Genomic DNA, 20922 nt, shown 5'->3' on the forward strand with positions numbered 1-20922 from the left:
TGGGTAGGTTTAGGTTTGGGGGTAGGTTAAGGGGTCTAAAAATCTAAATTGCGTATTAATAAAATGATAAAAATGCATATTCGCTATAAAATGGGTAGGTTTAGGTTTGGGGGCAGGTTAAGGGGTCTAAAAATCGAAATCGCTTATTAATAAAATGATAAAAATGCATTGATATGAATATCTAAATGATATAAAAGATACGTAAATATTTTTACGTTTTTTAGCTAAAAATACGTAGCGATTTGTACGTTTTAAACGTTGAAATACGTCTAAATTGTACGTTTTAGCATGACTAAAAACGTACAAAAGTGTACGTTTTGTGCTTGTAAATGTTACGTATTTATACCTACGTATAAACATGAGACCAGGCTGTATGATCATATTTTCTTGACCTGGTAAGGACTCTAGCCGCTGCATTTTGGACTACCTGTAGCTTGTTTATTGAAGATGCAGGACAACCAGCTAGCAGTGCATTACAATAGTCCAGTCTAGAGGTCATGAATGCATGAACTAGCTTTTCTGCATCAGAAACAGGTATCATGTTTCGTAACTTGGCAATGTTTCTAAGATGGAAGAATGCTGTTTTTGTAACATGGAAAATATGATTTTCAAAAGACAAGTCTAATATAACACCCAGATTTTTGAGTTTTGTGAACTGTGCGAATGGTCTATGGCATATACTCAGGCTATAAAATAACAGTACTGATGTTTTAAATATTAATACTGCCTTGATGTGCTATAGCAAATAAACAATTATAATGTCAATATTTAATGAGTAATTATATTGTGAAAAATACACCCAAATATTTATTCAATATTAAAACAAAATGATTGTTACATAAAGCAAACCACACTCATTGTCTATCAGCTGTTCATTATAATTCATTACAGATTGGCTTTCCACTCAATGATCCCAGCAGGCACAGGACGTCAATATAACGTCAGGTTGACGTTGGACATGATGTCGGACAGACGTTGCATTTTGGTTAAGAATGAAAATCGGGTTGACCTCAGTATTTGACACCAATTTGACGTTGACTTAACATTGGATTTTGGTTGCACAACCTAAAAACAACAAATATTAATGTCAGCTGACGTCGGTATTGTACATCAAATTACATTAGACGTTGAATTGTCACCTGACATCGCAAACAAAATTTAACCAAATATACATCATATACATCATTTTCTTATAGATCAGTTTTCCACAATATTTCAAAGTGACACGCCCCTTAAATGTCACAACTCAACAATTCTTGTATCAGCAAAAAGTCACAGTTTCTCACTTACAAATACAACTTTGGTCATTCATGCACTTGTATGTAATATTATGTAATTACGATTATCTCCAACTCTCTTGAATTACTTTAGTCACCACCACTATGGTTACAGTTGCTATTCACAGCTATCATACGAATATAAAATGGGATTGACGTAAGTTATTCATTCTTATAGTAACGGCTGGAATACTGTGTGCAAGTTGTTGTGTAAATGGACAGTTTGTGAGTTGTTATAAAATACAGTTGTCAATCTCAGACACTGACTGTGTGCGATACTGCTTAAAAATTATGCGTCAGTAGGTTTTCTGAGCCCTTTGTATGGTTTAGGGGCCCGTCTATGAGATTGCTAGAAATCTGAGCCCTCACTCCCACTTTTTTTGGTGACACTCCTCTTAAGGGCCGTGTACACCAAGGTCAATATCTATAATGATAAATATAACTATGATGTTATAATAATCATTCTAATTCTAAGAGAGTCGCTACACAATATAAGCTAAACAACAACAACACAGAGAAGCAATTTGATTATGTCATGGTTTGCCTACTGTGTCGGAATGAAGGAGCGCGGAGACGATGGAGGGAAATGAGGAACAATTTTTATTAATCCGCAAAAAGACATACACGGGCAGGAACACACACGTAGACGTATAAGACTGGACGCAGGACTCAGGAATGCACAGGGCTTAAATTCAGGAAATAAATGGGGAACACCTGGAAACAATGAAACATAATCAAACATGGGAGAAACTGGGTCATGGGGAGCACATGGGGAGCAAAACACAAGACACGGAATACAGGGGCAGTCCAAGGGTGTGACATTACCTCCACCTCCCAGAAGGCGCATCCACGCACCTCATAACTTCCAACGGGGAGGGGGTGGGCGTTCTAATGGTACCCGTTCCAGGACCCATGGCGGATCAGGCAGTTCAGGGAGCCATGGCAGAGCAGGGAACTCAGGTGGCCATGGCAGGGCAAGCAGTCTAGGGAGCCATGGCGGAGCAGGCAGATTAGGGAGCCATGGTGGAGCAGACAGTTCAGGAGGTACTCGGCCCGGCCTCAACGGCCGGATCCCTATAGCCCCCCCACACCCTAAAAAAATTCCTTGGTGGAAATTTCGGGTTCTGAGGCCCTGCGTGGGCCTGACATAGGAGCAGCGGCCCTCCCTGGGCTTGACTCGGGAACTGTGGCCCTCTTTGGACTAGACTTGGGAACAGAAGCTCTCTCTGGGCTGGTCTCTCTAGCAGACTCAGGGGCTGGAGGCAACACTGGAGGGACTCAGGGGCTGGAGCCGACAGCCTTTTCTTCCTCTGGAGCCGACACTGGAGTGGACTCAGGGGCTGGAGCTAACACTGGAGCAAACTCAGGGGCTGGAGCAGACACTGGAGCGGACTCAGGGGCTGGAGCCAACACTGGAGGGACTCAGGGGCTGGAGCCGACACAGGAGCGGACTCAAGGGCTTGAGCCGACAGCCTTTTCCCCCTCATATTCCTCCTTTGATTTAGGGTTAAGGAGCGGGCTGCTGTCAGCTGAGGGCTTGGGGGTGAATTGGCCGGCAGGCTTGACAATGAAATGGCTGGTGGGCTTGACTGCGGAGCGGCCGGCGGGCTTGAGACAGTAGCGGTTCTGGATCGGGGCCGGACGCTCTCCAGACACTCTCTTTTGCCGCTCTCTTTTGTCTCAACTGTACCCATTTATGTGTAATGAACCTTTTTGAAATCTATGTCCATCAAAATAGAACTCAACAACCAGTCGTTGTACCAGAGAAAAGAATACTTCCTTTATTACAATTGGAAATAAATAAAGCTTCTAAAAAGGCACAGGTGCGAGTATGAGGACGGAAGAAAAAGGCACGGGACAACACGCAGTCCCCCATGTCAATTCATCTACACACACTCAAAATGAGTCTTCAAATTCAATACATTAATACAGTCGTGCTCCCTGTTGAAAACAGCACATCAACCTACACTGCACACATAATTTTACACATAAGTTTACTGTGGAGACGTGCTGAAATCGCGTTTGGTCTCGTACTGTATCACGTGCCTTGTCAGTGTCGTGCGCTTTGTTTGGCCATTTGTTGTGATAAACAGGAAAGTGTGTCCAGCTGAATTAAATTTGAGTTTTGTTAAACTAATAAAAAAGAGGCTTAGTTTACAGCGGAAGCGGTCGCGGCTGCGGTCGTGTGAAGACCCAGCCTGGTCTCATGTTTATACGTAGGTATAAATACGTAACATTTACAAGCACAAAACGTACACTTTTGTACGTTTTTAGTCATGCTAAAACGTACAATTTAGACGTATTTCAACGTTTAAAACGTACAAATCGCTACGTATTTTTAGCTAAAAAACGTAAAAATATTTACGTATCTTTTATATCATTTAGATATTCATATCAATGCATTTTTATCATTTTATTAATAAGCGATTTCGATTTTTAGACCCCTTAACCTGCCCAAAAAATAATATATATATATATATATATATATATATATATATATATATATATATATGTACATGTATATGTGTGTGGCTGTACATTCACATTTGTAGTTGTTTTTTGGTGTTTGGCTTAGTGTTATGTTAGAATCATTATTATACTCATACCTTTTGTTCTTTTAATATTTTGAATAGTTTTTAGCTTTATTTTTTGTTTTCATTTAAATGTTTAGTTTTGAAATGTTGTTGTATGCATTTGTCATTTTTATTTAATTTATTTTTTTCCTTAAATGTGTATATATATATAATATTCATAGAGTTTTAGCTTTTAGTTGTAATAATTTTTTTCTTATTTGTAAGTCGCTTTGGATAAAAGCGTCTGCTAAATGACTAAAAGTAAAAGTAAAGTAATTAAGGCGTGTTAGCCTACTCCATTCACTATACCCCCCGACTCCCCCTCTTACACCGATCGCCCTTCACACACCCACCCAATTCATTCTTTCATCCACACACAAGCCTTTGGAAAGTAGGAGAGTTACACAAGCCATAACATAAAACATTAAATTCAAACAGGCCTTGTCCTGTTATAAAAGCAGTTTTTGGCTTATCTTTGGGATCAACCTCAACCTGCCAGTATCCACTGGCCAAGTCGAGCGTAGAAAACCAGCAAGCATTTGTTAAACTGTCCAAGGCATCATCTATCCTTGGAAGGGGATAAGCATATTTCTGTGTAACCTTTGGGGAAGGGACAATACATTCCAGATCTCTAATTAATTCCAATTCGGACGCCAAATTAATCGCCCCCTCCAAAGGGGCTGGCTTAACACTACGCAAATGAATACGTGTATCAGCACTACCTATATGGGCAATCTCTAGTGGTACTGTCTACAGAAGGATACACTTTGAAGATTAAACGTCTCAAAGCGTTACCAAACTCGCGCACCGTTTCAGTCGGCTGCCTCTTACGTGAGGAAAAACTCACCCGGTTCCAATCAGTGCTTTCACACAGCTCTAAGCATTTACCCATTGCCGCATTCAATTGAGTAAAATTTCTCCGAGCCTCCTCAGGCAAACCGCAATAAATATCTCGCGCACGACCTGACAACAACAAGGACATAAACTTTGATTTTAGTTCATCGTCCCAGCCATTAACCCTTTAACGCATACGATCACACCGGTGTGATCAGTCTTGGTTGGTCCCTGAATAAATAGGATACCCCATAGCAGCATTTCCAGCAGTATCCAACATTTCTCAATCATGGTCTTACTCAGCTAAATGTGACTATTAGCTTAACAGCTGTATTCCTTGTTTGCTAGCTACCTATGCACATCTAGCATACAATGTTAAAAATGTTCTACATTATGAACCTTAACCCAAATACCTTTAGCTTCATACACTGTAGATAATTGTGACCCTGCCTGTGGAAACCCAGCTAAAGTATTTTTTTTAAACAGTGGATGAGTAATTCACTCCTTGATTTGTTTAATAAAAGCTTCCTTTGAGATCGTTTTGACAGACATGTTTATTGTGTATTATTTTCAACGTGTTTATTGCTAAGTTTAGTGTGGCAAAATAGAAGCGCAGCCGTAATTCGCGTGCAGTGTATCTGGCTGCTCTATGTAATCAGAGTGTGAATTTGTAGATTTTCTATACCAAAACTAAAATGTGTTTAAAAGTGCGACTGACCAAATCGTCTGGCTCATTTTGCCAACCGCTCGAACTCGAAGACATCTCTAATTTGACAGTTTACCATCTGATCTCACTCAGTGACTCTAGGCTAGGTAGGACGGGATGAAACCATGCAGTGAATGGGAGGAGATAATTTTGCCAGAAATGCAAATTTTTTATTTGTAACTCTTTGGTAGATACATTTATAATTTCCATTACATTACTACCACTACTGTTACTACTAATAAAACAGATCTCTGGGGGCCCCAAAAGTGCGTGGGCCCTTAGAATAATCCTAACTCTCCCCCTTAGCGGTGTCAAAACATCTCTCAAAATGCTTGCTACTGATGTGAAAAACGCAAAAAAATCTAACCCCATCCGCATGTTTTTATGATGGATGAAAGTTTCTGAGACAGTGTGTAAACGTTATTGACACAACATGAGGTCATAATTATGTTTTTTTTTTTTTACATTTCAGACTCAGTGTGCAATGCCCTTAAACCTAACCACTTCTCAACCATATAAAACACAACACATGAGTGAAAGTACAGTCACAGGTATTTATTTCATAAATTGACCAAAAACACAGAATTAGGATTTACTAAGCAAATTACAATACTGCTTAGTAATTTACTGACTTTTTTAAAACATAAAAATAAGATATTTAAACCTTCAACTAAATCTTTAAAATGAACTAGATATTTGCGCTACTGGCAGAACAGGCGTACATTCAGGGCTATTTATACAGAATATAAATAGCCCTATGTTCTCAAAAGAAAACAAGCACAACTGCTTCTTCAGTTTCAATCTTCATTCCAGTAATGCCTTTCTCTCTATTTAAAAGAAGTTTCCTCAGTTTTGGTAAACGTAGATGAATGTGCCCCCCCCCCCAAAAGGTTTTGCCACTCACAAAAACATGTATTATAAAATACATTTATTTCATACTAAATATATTCAAATGCATTAACATATTTACTGACATATCGCTCTAGACTTAGTGATATAAAAATTAGAATTACCCTTTATTTGGAGTACTACTTGTGCACAATGCACATTTCTTAATATTAAGCCTAAAATGTGTTTTAATGTCACTATTGATGAGGATCGTATGATCTTTGAATAATATCGGTCTTTAAATGCGAGATATTTAAAGTGTACCTAAAGTATACTTGCAATAGTTCCACTTTAGCACAATCAAATTTACTTCAGTTCAGCTTTAGTTGGACTTCAGCACTACTACCTCACAATTAAAGTGCATTACGTACAAAATTAGTTGTTCCAATTTAGCAGACTTTAAGTAAACCAGTTTAGTACATTAAAAGTACAGTTGCAGGATATTTTATCAAGTACATATATATGTAAATGTAGTTGTAGTATACTTAGCATGAAATAAATGTATTTCAAATACATTTAAGTATAAATTATTTTTCACTAGTGTTCATTGACTTTGTATAAATAGCCCTGAATGTACGACTGTTCTGCCAGTAGTGCAAATATCTAGTTCATTTTAAAGGTTTAGTTGAAGGTTTAAATATCTTATTTTTATGTTTTAAAAAAGTCAGTAAATGACTAAGCAGTATTGCTTAGCAAAATGAGCCAGACGATTTGGTCAGCCACACTTTTAAACACATTTTAGTTTTGGTATAGAAAATCTACAAATTCACACTCTGATTACATAGAGCAGCAGCAGCAAACAAAAATACCACACATTTCTGTGAACTCGGTGTGCAAGGACCTTTACAGTGCTTTGTGCTGAGAGACGAAGTCACAAGTGGATCAACTTGTCAGATGCCATTCTGGATTTTGCCGTTCGCTTTTACGGTGGATCTGCCAGGCAATGGTAATGTTCAAGGGCTAAACATAGAAATCATTTAACCAATGACACTGATTGAAGCAGCATGGTCAGCCTGATTAAAAACCATGAAAATAAATAATAAAAACAAGCCTTCATTTCTCCCTCGCTGTTCCCTCTATTCACTTTGCCCAAGCTATTTGCACACCATTTGAAATACTGAGCTCCTCTGTGCTCCTCTTAAATAGGATCTCTGCTGGCCTGACCTTAATGAAAAGTCACCAGCTGCTATATATCAAAATGCAGACATATGGACGAAATGAAATCTGATATGCATCAAAGACAAAAAAAAAAAAACCTTGTACACTCTTAAAAATAAAGGTGCTTCACGATTCCATAGAAGAACCTTTTACATCTGAAGAACCTTTCTGTCTCACAAAAGGTTCTTTGCGGCGAAAGAAGGTTCTTCAGGTTATAAAAAAGGTAAGAAAGAGATGGTTCTTTAAAGAACCTTTGACTGAATGGTTCTTTGTAGACTGTATATATTTATACAATACTGTGATATGTTTTAAAACGTTTTAATGTTTCTTCAATAAAAGTATGCATGGTGGATTTTGATACTCATTTGTCAGTAAGATTTTAGATTTAAACAGAAGCTTTCCTAACAACTTGCTAAAATCTGACAAGTCAAAGATTCTGATGTTTTTTTCCTACAGCATGTTGAAAACAAGCCTGCAGGATTTATAAAAAGGAAATATTTGGCCTTGATGAGTAGTGCTTCTGTTGCTTCACATAAACCTGTCATATCAATTAACAAAAGAAGAGAGAGAGTCTGAAACTATGATGAGGTTGTGTGTTTTCATCCTTGTGTGCATTGCTTCTATTTGGATAAAAAGCTGTGTACTATGACCACACCTAGTTTGACTGAAAGTTGGTTGAGTTTTAACCCTGGGGCACAGGCTGGGACTTTTATAACTCTGAGCCATTTGGCACGGACTCTACATACTAACAGTCCGCAAGAGTGGACACCTCAATGAGAAGGTAAACTACATTGACCTATTGTTGTTTGTTTGTTTTATAACATGTTAGAATGCCATTCAGTGCTTTTAATTTTTGCCATACTGTACAATTTCCTAATAATTTTATGCAGTTATTTTTGTTAACATAAGTGATTGGTGCTCATGTGCAAACAAGTGGCTGTTCACTGTGCTGATCTCAAACCATTTCGGTTTTGATTTTCATTGAAGTGGCATAATGTAATTTCTGACGTTGTGTTTGTTTGTGTCTGACAGTGGTGTTATTGTTATTTAAAACTATTAGAACTAACTTATACTATAAGTTGTTTTCATTAGTTGAAATAAAGCTGAAATAAAGCATACACAAAATATTAGATGAAGAACATAAACGTAAACAAACTTAAAAAGAATTTAGAAATGATGAAAATTAACTAAAATTGGTGAAACTGAAATGAAAATAAAATAAAGCTAAATAGAAATAGTCAAATAAAAAAAAACTGAATTACTTAAACGGAAATTAAAATGAGAACTGAAAATATAAAAATGCAAAACATTCAAAATATAAATAAATATCTAATAGTAAAATAGCTGGTATCTGTGCCTGTGGGTGTTTGAGCTTGTATTTTGATGTGTGCAGGTCTCCAGAAGACATTATGGAGTTATCACAAGCTGATAGGCAGCATTTAGACAAGAGCAAACAGGACACAAGTTCTTTAGGAAACACTGATGACAGCCTGAAATATGACAGTGGGCGCGTAGCCCATGACTTCAGCATCCACAGCAAAGGTAGAGGTCTGAGCTTCTCTCTTGCAGTACAACGATGGTACTAGAAACAATTTCTGAAAAGAAATACAGCCCAGCACTGTGGGATATTCACTCTTTTCAGTTTGATACCAAATGTAATTAATGTTTTGATCAAAACATGTTTGAACTTAGAGAAAGCAAGTGCAAATTGTGTGGTTTGACATTCAATTATCTATTCAAATATTGTTTCAATGAAATGAATTGATATAATGTATAACTTGCACTATACGCCTTTTTGGATAAAAGCTTTTCCACATGAAAAGCAAATGTAAATGTAATATTGACTGAAATTAAATTAAATTAAACTAAGAGATGTATTTTTAATTTAGCTACAATTACTCCCACAAAGTAAATATTTTCATTCAATATTGTGCATTCAAATTGTTTGCATTAGCAGCGCTTGCAAATGTTTGAAAATGAAAAATGCTAATTAAACCTACACAGAACTGTGTCTCAATAGCTCACGGTGTTGAAACAAGCTGCTGTAGAAAGAAGTTAAGAACCCATGCTGGTAGACAGTAAATTATAGGGTAACCTTCAGACATTGATTGGCAGCCCAACCTGTTGTATGTGATGCAGAGAGAAAAAATGTCGTTTGCAACTTCATTTTAGCTAATACATAGTGCTCATACCCTTATGGAAATGAGCCATGGTTTTACTACAAATAACCCCCCCCCCCAAAAAAAAAAAAACATGGTTATGTAGTTAAACCACGGTAACCACTAATTAACCATGATTTGCTACACTAACCATAGTTTATGGTATTTGTAGTAAAACTGTGGTTACACAAATGGTAATCAATATGCCAAAAAACCCTTTTCGTGAATGTACTGGACCTGAATCACAAATAATTTGTGAGAATGATGTGCATTTTGTGCTTGTTTAGATCTGCTCCCTGCTGAGGACGGAGAGGAAACAACCAAGCACTTCCTCCAGGAGCTGGTAAACATCTTGCTGGCCTACGTCAGTAAAAAAAAACATGGTTATGTAGTTAAACCACGGTAACCACTAATTAACCATGATTTGCTACACTAACCATAGTTTATGGTATTTGTAGTAAAACTGTGGTTACACAAATGGTAATCAGTATGCCAAAAAACCCTTTTCGTGAATGTACTGGACCTGAATCACAAATAATTTGTGAGAATGATGTGCATTGTTTAGATCTGCTCCCTGCTGAGGACGGAGAGGAAACAACCAAGCACTTCCTCCAGGAGCTGGTAAACATCTTGCTGGCCTACATCAGTAAATCCCTCAAACGCAGCTCCAAAGTTCTAGATTTCCACTATCCTCACCAGCTCAAGGAAGGCCTGGAGGGCTTCAGCCTGGAGCTCCCTGACCAGCCAGATAACCTGGAGCAGCTGTTGGTGGACTGCAGAGACACACTTAAATATGGAGTTAAAACAGGTAAGAACAAGCAAAATAACATGGGTTATTTAGTGGAGGCTTTTGTAAATGTTGTCCTTTAATGTTGTCAGGTCATCCAAGATTTTTCAACCAGCTGTCAACTGGACTTGACATCATTGGTCTGGCAGGAGAATGGTTGACGTCCACAGCAAATACAAACATGTAAGTCAAGAGTTTAATTTCTTCAACATTCATATTATAATTATGAATAAACAGAAAAATAAATGTAAGGGCGGCCAGGGATGGTTGCAACATATTTAAAATTAGGTATAGGGATGAAACTAATTCTGTTTCAACATTGATTTACTGTATTTTTGATCAAAATACATGCAGCCTTGGTGAGCATGAGACTGCTTAAAAAAATGTATTAATTAAAAACTCTTACCGAAGCCAAACTTTTAAACAGTTTAAGATGTTGGTTTCAAAAGACCAAATTTTTTTTTTGCAGTCAGTCATGGGGAAATTATTCATTATATTTGTTTTATCAAGCTTGAGATAAATAACACAAAAACAATAAGTTACGTATGTTAAAGTTGTCATGTTAGAGAAGTAGAGACAGATCATTTCTTCCATATCGTGATGTACATCGAGAAAATTATACAGAAAGATGTTGAATGTAAGCTTGCTGTGTATTGTAAGAAAGGGGCAAGTTTTAAAGGGATAGTTCACCTAAAAATGAAAATGTTGTCGTTCCAAACCTGTATGAGTTTCTTTCTTATGTTGAACATAAAATAAGTTATTTTGAGGAATGCTGGTAATCAAACAGCTGATGGAAGTCGAATGGAAGTCGATGGGGACCAGCAACTGTTTGGTTCTTCAAAATTCTTTTTTTTTTTTTCAACATAAGAAAGAAATTTATGGACGTTTGGAACGACATGAGGGCGAGTAAATGATGACAAAATTTTCATTTTTGGGTGAACTATTCCTTTAAATCAGGTGTCAAACTCAGTTCCTGGAGGGCCACAGGCCTGCAGCAGAGATTGTCTTACTATAGGGAGATGAGAGGGTCTGTATTGCTTACTATTGGAGAAAGTGTAATGGTCGATGATGAGCTGTTTCTTCTAAAAAGCTGTTTATTCAGCGTAGTGAAGCCTCTCCTCCACTGACATCCATTAAAAAAAACAGCCTCTGGTCTCCTTGTCGTTATGCTTTTTTGGCTAAAGGTTGCAGGCTTGCCTTCTAGTGGCTTTGCCCTGCAGAGTTTAGATTCAACCCTAATTAAACGCACCTGATCCAACTAATCAATTCCTTCAGGCTTATTTAAAAACTACATGGTTTGTGTGTTGGAGCAAGGCTGGAACTAAACTGTGCAGGACTGCGGCCCTGCAGGAATTGAGTTTGACACCCCTGCCTTAAGGGCACTAAATGATTAGAGAAGTCATGACATATATGACATTTTCATTGAAATCATAAAGATGCATTTAGAAAATAGATTTTCCATTTCCAAACTGACTTTAAAGCAAAGTTTGTTCCCATTTTGCCCTATTTCTTTTACATTTCATCAAGGCACGCATGTTCCTTTCTGTTTACAGGTTCACTTATGAAATATCCCCGGTCTTTATACTCATGGAGGAAGTAGTTCTGAGAAAAATGCATTCAATTATTGGATGGCCAGAGGAAGATGGAGATGGCATATTTTGTCCTGGTAACAAGCTGAAAGCACAAAAATACAGGAAGCATTTATATTTGCGTTTTGAAAAATGAACATTGGAACTTTTCCATCATTTGTATTTCATTAAACAGCTAATGGCTTTCTCCGCAGGAGGCACCATGTCCAATCTGTACAGTGTGTTGTTGGCTAGGTTTCATCTCTTTCCGGCGGTGAAGACCCACGGGATGTCTGCGATACCTCGCCTGGCACTGTTCACCTCCGCGCACGTACATGATTTCATTATTGTTTCCTATACTCTCAGCAGACGTGCTGTGACCCTTCCACTTACTCAATGAGACACATAGCACAACACATTTCAGCTATTACCTCCTGACCTGCTGATTGGGAGGTCAGACGTTACGTGTCACAGCAGTGTTTTTTAAAAGTGCTGATAAACTGACGCTAATTTGCATATTTCATGTCTTGTTATAGTAAAGCAAAAGGTCAGATCATGTTAGCTGTTTGCCTGTGCATGTTTAACATACGCTTTCCTTATTAGAGTCATTATTCAATCAAGAAGTCTGCAGCGGTTCTCGGCATCGGCTCTGAAAATGTTATAGTTGTCAGATGTGACGAAAGGTAAGATTGATGGATGGAATCATAAGTTCGTCATCTGCAATGTGTCCAGTTTACCAAGATTAATCAAATGTTCGGTCTCTCTCTGTGAGGGGGAAGATGATCTCATCAGAACTGAACTCCAGCATTGAGGCAGGAAAGTCTAAGGTTAGTCAAATGAGCTGACTTTGAGCTAAATATTTAATATTTTAGAAGTTTGTGGTAAGACTTTAGGACAGGGACCAATTCTCACTATTAACTAGTTGCTTATTTGTATGCCTATTAATAACATATTGTCTGTTGATTAGTATTTATAAAGCACATAATCTGCATGACCATATTCTACATACCTAATCCTACCCAACACCTAAACTTAACAACTACCTTAATAACTATTAATAAGCAGAAAATGAATAGTTTATTGAGGCAAAAGTCGTAGGTAATGGTTTGTTAATAGCGAGAATTGGACCATTAAATAAAGTGTGACCAAGTTTGTTTTGCGGTTCCCACCATTTATATAACATGCAATATTTCATGTAACATACCTTAGTCAGGTTAGACGCCTTATTGAATTTATGAAGGATGAAAACATGGCTGTGAGGCATAGGCATGTGCAGTATAAATGTCTTGGATCAACATTCAAATCTGTTTTATGGAGTTTTTGTTTACTGAAAGTTTTTGCCAGCTGAACAATCAGTATGTTGTTATACAACAATACAATTCAAACTGTACTTCTATCCCTTGAATCCTTGTTTTCATTCCTGCCAAAAATCAAATATGACACTACCCTGACTAAGTTCTATAGCACTTTTTATCACTCTGCTAATCTGTATTTGACTGTAGTCTGTAGAACCGGACATATTTTGTCTTAAATGCCTGGTTACTCAATATCAGTGTCTTATTTATAGGACTGTCATACATGCTTGTATAAAGCCATGCTGTTGTAGTGGACTAAATATCAGCTTGTAGTAGGGGTGTGACGTGGTCCATTTTAGACGTGTGGTTATCCCAGACAAAATTATCCAATATATGGAATCTAACCTGGACATTATGTAATGTTAAGTTAAGCTGAAAAAAGAAAATGTATGGCTGATCATAATTTCAGACCTGCTTCTCAGTCAAACACATCAAATCAGTTGAAATGTATAATAATAGCCCTTCAGTGAGAACTTGAAACAATTGACCTATCGATTAGCCCCTCCCATCGAATGCAGATGAGCCAAGGGCAGTCGAGTATCAGTTGCACGAGGACCGGAACTCGGACATCTTTAGGATTAGCGCCATAAAGAAAAATTGGAAGATCCAAAGCTTGCATCGGTTTGATGGTGTTTATGCTACAAAAATGGAAAAACGATGTGTCTGGGGTACTTGTAACACTGATTCCAGTTATCCTGAGAGGATGGACAATGGAATTTATTGTATTCCATTTCCTGAACCCAAACAAAACAGAGCTAATGTAAAAGTTAGTGAGTCCATGCTAAAGTACAAACCTAAATTGCTAACTGTTCTTACTTCATGTAGGTCAAAAACACATAAACAAAGGTCTACATTGTCTCTCCATATTAAACTGTTTAAATGTAAATTAATTTAATCGTTCCCTGCGGTACATGAACAGTGTTGATCCTGGATGTTGTCATCTACGATCGTGACGACCGTAACATGAGGCTTCTCCCGCTTGCATTGTGATCTGTGAAATATGCCGAACCCCATGGTATATTTAATTCCCACTTGAATGGTGGTCCTTCTATGTCCAAAATTGTTCAAGAAGTAAGTAAGTATTTATCTCACATTTATCTAATTTATCTCATAAATATCCCAGCAAAGCTGGCCAAAGTGCTGAACAGAAACAAAGTTAAAACATAAGAAAAGCAAGACAAACCATAAAACAATAAAACATTGGTAAAATCAATTAGAATGCCTGGGAGTAAAGATATGTTTTCAACATTGTTTTAAAAGTTACAATAGAAGGTGCAAGGCGCATGTCCAGTGGCAGTTGATTCCAAAGACGGGGGGCGGCAACTGAAAAAGCCCTATCACCCTTTGTTTTGAATATCTTGTGACAAGGTTTTCACACTGACAGCTGCCATTGTGGGTGGGGGGTGGGGGTTACCGATATGTCAATTGTGATTTTATTCACCTTCTATCTAGCCATGTTTTCATTATTGCCAACAGCAGTATGCACAAAATGTGGGAAGTAGGTTACTGAGAGTTACTAAGTTGCGTCACCTACTGATTCTGTTAAAATAATTGCCAGTTCTGCCCCTTTAAAGGGGTTATCGGATGCCCATTTCCCACAAGTTGATATGCTTCTTTAGGGTCTTAATGAAAATTCAAACATAGTTTGGTTAAAATTTTTCAATGGTAGTGTAAAACAACACAGTTTTTACCCTGTCAAAAACAGCTCTTTTCAGAGCAAGCTGTTTTCTTGCATGCTGCTTTAAATGCAAATGAGCTCTGCTCACCCCACCCCTCTCTTTCCGAGCCGCTCTCTGAGAGACGGTAAACTTTAGCCGCATTCATCATGAAACTTGTTAACCAGCACGTTATTTGGAAAGGTGATTTGCAAAGATTCATTAAAAAACCTTACACTTCTTTATCATTATCTTTATCATTATAGGGTGGTTGTGTACACACACTGCCAACACACATTTCAGTTCAAACTGCTTGTAAAAGTGCATGTGGCATCCGATGACCCCTTTAAGCTTTAACATGCAAAGTGAGGGGTTACCTGTTCTGCTGTATCCAAAAATTATGAATATATTCTGCAATGTAATAAATGTTCATGAATGGGACATTTTTATGCTTTTTGTGGTGGTTTTTTTCACTAAAATTATCTTGCAGGTTAGATACAGTCATTGCATATTAAATTATCTTCTATTGAAATGTAAATTTCTGCAGTGCACACATTGAAAAATGATGGGAAAAATATTCAGGTCTATATCACATTAGCTAGGACATTGCACACCTGATATTCAGGTCAACAATAATGTTGCTCATGCACTGAAAAAAAAAGTCTAGAAACATTTTTCACACAGAAATCGATAATACATTTTGTAAACTATTTCTAAGAGACAGTAAGTAACACTGAATTGTGTTTGCCTTGTCCGGAATTATACGTTGAAGTTGTGCTTCATGTGAGTCTCGCCATGCCTTGTGTTTCCCTTTTGGATTGTTTATTAAAGACTGTAGTTTTGAGTTTATCCTCGTTTCCTTGTTCTTCGTCTTGTCCCAGAAGGCAACCGTGACAACAGCAACAGACATGTTTGTCAGATGTTCAGTCAACAAAAATAAGCAGCAACCAATGCCAACAGGCATTGGACATTGAATGGTCGTTTGTTGGGTCTTGGAATGTATTAGGAAGTGATGTACTGTAATCTGGTAACCTTAAAAAAAATGTAACTTTAAAAAGATTATTAGAGTACGTTTAACAAGAATTTATATTTCAGTCATTCTACTTCAAAATGTCATGCTTAATTTAATGTTACTTTCTGTTTCTTCGCAATTAATTCTGAAATTTACTGACAATTTCTTTGCCAAAATTGTTTATGCCTTTTTTTTAATGTTTTTTTTTCAGTTTGTGATATCTTGTGTCTTCTACATTTAGCAAATCCCTGTTTGCTGTCTATAGGGTCTGGTGCCATTCTATGTCAACGCAACAGCAGGAACCACAGTCTATGGAGCCTTTGACACTCTGAATGAAATAGCAGACATATGTGAACACCATGGCCTGTGGATGCATGTGGATGTAATGTGTTTTATCTTATTAGGTACATTTTATTAAATATAGTCAGAATGATGCAGTGCTTTAATGCTCTCACTTCATTTAGGCTGCTTGGGGTGGAGGCTTGCTTCTGTCCAACAAACATCGTGTGAAACTGCAAGGAATTGAAAGGTAACCTAAATCAGTCATTTTGATTGTATAATGTGTTCCTGTTGCTCAGTGGCATAAGCAACGGCAAGGTCATGGGTTTGATTCACCGGGAATTCATGAAGTGATTCAGGAAAATTTACAATTTGAGTGCAGTGCAAATTGCTTTGGATAAAAGCCTCCACTAAAAGCATAATTGTTAATTGGGAAACAGAACATTCAGTCCATTTAACTGTTGGGAGTGCAGATATCATTGTTTTGTGGTGTTATATTTTGGCATAAGCAAAAAAAAAAAACCACTCCAAAAGAGTTCCCTTTTAACTCTTTCAGAAATTGATTGATTGATACTTGCAAATTTGCTGTGTGCCACAGAACAATAATGGGTTGACTGTTTGCACAGCTTGTAAAATGTTCTGATCCCACTGTGTTTATTTGTAAGACAACAAAATATTTTAAAGATTCTAATATTTATTTTCTAATGTATTAGGGTTAAGGGATCTAGAATATGGTCGTGCAGAATAAGGCATAAAAATGTGCTTTATGAGTATTAAAAAATGGCCAAAATGCTAGTAATATGCATGCTAATATGCAACTTATTCTAAAGTGTTACCATACGTTTTTAGTACGTTTATGTTTATCAACTAGTTGGACTGTCTAGTTGCTTTTAAATCTTGTTTGTCTATTGCAAGCATGGACTGCTTCATCTACCTTCTTTGGACTCTTCTTTAACAACCCTCCGTTTCATTTTCTTTTAATCAACACAAAGTGCCACCTTCATTGCCATTACGTATGGTGTTCTGCAGGATAATTTACGTAATTTCTCTACAATTTTACCTCCAAAAGGAGTGTGGTGAAAGCACATTGACATTTAATCTGTGAAACTGTTAAAACATATAACCCACTCACCCCCGTCTGCCTAAAAACTTACTGTCTTACTTTCATTTCTTTTGTACTGATGGTTGGTCAGAACCTGCAATTACAGCCCTACTCCTAGAATGCATCAAATTGATAAAGTTCCTGTTTAATGGATTCCACCTCCACTTTCACCTCCATTTCAAAAATCGTTTTATATTTTGAATGTGTACTTTTTAAATTGGTGAAATTATATCAACATCTAACATCATCAGTCTATTCATATGCTTTCATCCAGAGCACATTCTGTGACCTGGAACCCGCACAAGATGATGGGCGTCCCACTGCAATGCTCAACCATTCTAGTGAAGAGGAAGGACTTCATCACACTAAGCATTTCTTCATAGGAATGTTTCCCTAGATGTGCTTTATAATGATGTTTTTGCCTCAAAACATTTATACTTTTACATTATTATTTTTTATTTTTTTCTCAGATATTGTTCTTTCATAACTCAGGTGACATACTATTTCAGTTATGGAGTTATTACTATGAGAGTTTTAGCAGATAAAAGGTAAATACATATGAGATTGTTGATATATTTATTTCTGTCATGACAACTCTCGGAGGTATTGGCATGGTAATGTACATGACAATGTTAATGTATTTGGTCTTGGCGGAATAGATCTGCTACGCTGCTGCTGCTACGGCAGAGCAAGTACCGAGACTTGCTACTGCTAATACACCCACGACATGCTGCTGTGAGCATGTAAGAAATATTGCTGCTGCAAATAAAACATACATGAAATAACCCCATAGCATACAGGAATCACCTCGTAGCATATCTATACAGGTGGAGCTGGGGAAGGTGAAGGGTTTCTGAAGCAAGCTGCACTGCTACGGCAAGCTCTAGTCATATATTTGAATGTTGAGCAGCGAGCTCATTGGCTACCAATACAGGAGAGAACCAATCATGCCATGTGCCCACAATGCCATGTGATGATGTAATTACGTCAGATTGAGTTAGAACTATCGGACTGCGCCATCAGAGTTTCATGCCAGAACTCTGTATATATTTACTTAAAGGATTAGTTTCCAGAATAAACATTTCCTGATAATTTACTCACCCCATGTCATCCAAGAGTTGTCTTTTTTTCTTAATTCGAAAAGAAATTAAGGTTTTAGAGGAAAAAGTTCTGTGGATTTTTGTCCATAGATTGGACTTCAATGGGGATCAACAGGTTGAAGGTCTAAATTGCAGTTTCAGTGCAGCTTCAAATGGCTCTACACGATCCCAGCCGAGGAATAAGGGTCTAATCTAGTGAAACGATCGGTCATTTTCTAAAAAAAATAAAAAAAATAAATATGCTTGCTCGTCTTACACTAGCTCAGTGGTTTTCAAACCTCTCCATGAAGTACCCCCAGCACTGTACATTTTGTATGTTTCCCTATCAGTGTTGTGGGTAACGCATTACAAGTAACGCGAGTTACGTAATCAGATTACTTTTTTCAAGTAACTAGTAAAGTAATGCATTACTTTTTTAATTTACAAGAAATATCTGAGTTACTTTTTCAAAAAAGTAACGCCAGTTACTTTGTTTTGCCATTTATTGACTGACAAGTCTCCTGTCCCCATATTGGGAGAAATTGGAAGTGCAGAGGAGTTGTGTGCGCTGTGTGAACATGATGTTACTGTAGTTCTAAACTAAATGTGAATGTGCATTAATTCATCCAACTCACAAAAAACAGATTTAGTATTCATCAAAATGAATTAAAACAGTGAAATGCAAACTCAGAATATGATGCAAACCTGCAATAATTAAATATGTTAAATAACACAAATGTATCTAATCCCATTTTATTAACCAACGTCTTTGCTGCTGACCTTTGACGATCCAGTTCAACCATACTAATAAGCACAAATGAATTCAGATAAACTAACAATTGTGCTTCATTGTTTTTTTATTGCTGAAGAGTGTTTCTTCTCCTGCGTTCTACTGTACAGACGTGAATTTACTTTTCCTTCAGCCTGAGGTAAATTCATTACACTTTTTGGTGTGAAAGGGCTTTTACATTTGCTATAAATAGAACTTCTTATATTAAAAACAATCAAGCCCTGCTCATATTTAAAAAGTAACGCAAATGTTCATTGGTTCAGACAACCGTGATGCTGCGTTCTCTTCTAAAAGGTTTTATCTGATTTCATGTGATTATGTGTTTAAATTATGCATGAATATTCCCAAACACTATAGCAGTACGATCTCTGTATGAGATGTTATTGTTGTCATATTTCTATAAAAATCTAAAATGCATGTTTGTATTAAAGTAAAAATGGATGATAAATACGCCTTTCGTATGGAATTAAATAGCAAGCACTTTGGGTGTCTTGTTTATCATATCTATTTTAATATAAAAGCAACAGAACTGAAATTATATCATATTTATCAGCAGCACAGCGCATGAGTGTGATTAATGCGATATCTGCCTTTGATCTCGTAGGTATCTGTTGTGCTTCAAGAGGTCAGAACTGTCCGTCTTGACTGCGCTTATTTCACTCCTCCCCTCACTGCAGCCGCCTACTCTCGCCATTTCAGGCGAGGCGCATTTCAAACAAGCCTATAGTCACGTTGGAAAGGTCACGCTTGACGTAGGTGGAAGTACCGGCCCAGTGTTTACAAAGTAAACGTGCAAAGAAAGTCAAATGCCCTTTACAAGGTAAAACAGAGAAAATTTGATTTTTCACCCTACCCTACCTCTTTGAACCAGAGTCGAGCATGCACATCACAGAGCTAGTGCAACATGAGCATTTTTGGTAAAAAGTATATAAATTTGTATATACTGTATATATATTTATTTTTATATTTTTATTTTTTTTTTATATAAAATGGCTGATCGTTTTGCTACATAAACACCTTATTTCTTGGATGGGATCATGTAGAGCCCTTTGAAGCTGCAATGAAACTGCAATTTGGACCTTCAAACCCGTTGATCCCCATTGAAGTCAACTATATGGAGAAAAATCCTGGAAAGTTTTCCTCAAAAACCTTAATTTTATTTTATTTTTTTAACCATTTAAAGCAAGACATGAGCATCTTGGTTGACATGGGGGTGAGTAAATTATCAGGACATTTTTATTCTGGAAGCTAACTAATTCATCAGAGGTGGAAAGTAACGAATTACATTTACTCTCATTACTGTAATTGAGTAGCTTTTTTGTGTACTTCTACTTTTTAAAGTAATTTTTTTAATCTGTAATTTTACTTTTACTCAAGTATATTTTGTTATATATAGCTACATTTAAAAAAAATTATTACTGAGTAAAAAAAATCACTCCCTGCGGCAGGAGAACAAACTGTCGCTAAAATCACAAGAAAAATGCAGACGGACAAGACAGGCGTTAAGGTAGAGGCGTTGTGGTGAACATGTGAACATGATGTTACTGTAGTTCTAAACTAAATGTGAATGTGCATTAATTCATCCAACTCACAAAAAACAATTCATCAAATCATCAAAATGAATTAAAACAGTGAAATGCAAACTCAGAATATGACGCAAACCTGCAATAATTAAATATGTTAAATAACACAAATGTATC

At 37.0% G+C, this 20922-nt stretch overlaps 1 protein-coding gene across 1 annotated transcript in view; it reads left to right on the plus strand.

Annotated features, from left to right (window-relative positions):
- The first annotated feature begins 8169 nt into the window (after window positions 1–8169).
- Window positions 8170–20922, plus strand: part of LOC107584517 (glutamate decarboxylase 1-like) — a 21883-nt gene continuing 9130 nt past the window's right edge. The window contains exons 1-11 of the mRNA XM_016271154.1: window positions 8170–8217; window positions 8830–8978; window positions 10161–10403; window positions 10475–10565; window positions 11936–12048; window positions 12166–12281; window positions 12554–12633; window positions 12723–12777; window positions 16238–16354; window positions 16437–16501; window positions 17628–17706. Coding sequence (XP_016126640.1) covers window positions 8210–8217; window positions 8830–8978; window positions 10161–10403; window positions 10475–10565; window positions 11936–12048; window positions 12166–12281; window positions 12554–12633; window positions 12723–12777; window positions 16238–16354; window positions 16437–16501; window positions 17628–17706 — 1116 coding nt within the window. The 5' untranslated portion in view covers window positions 8170–8209. The remainder of the gene's footprint in view (window positions 8218–8829; window positions 8979–10160; window positions 10404–10474; window positions 10566–11935; window positions 12049–12165; window positions 12282–12553; window positions 12634–12722; window positions 12778–16237; window positions 16355–16436; window positions 16502–17627; window positions 17707–20922) is intronic.

Source organism: Sinocyclocheilus grahami, unplaced genomic scaffold, assembly GCF_001515645.1.
Source record: "Sinocyclocheilus grahami isolate Dianchi unplaced genomic scaffold, SAMN03320097.WGS_v1.1 scaffold5.1, whole genome shotgun sequence".
In the NCBI taxonomy this organism is placed as follows: domain Eukaryota; kingdom Metazoa; phylum Chordata; class Actinopteri; order Cypriniformes; family Cyprinidae; genus Sinocyclocheilus; species Sinocyclocheilus grahami.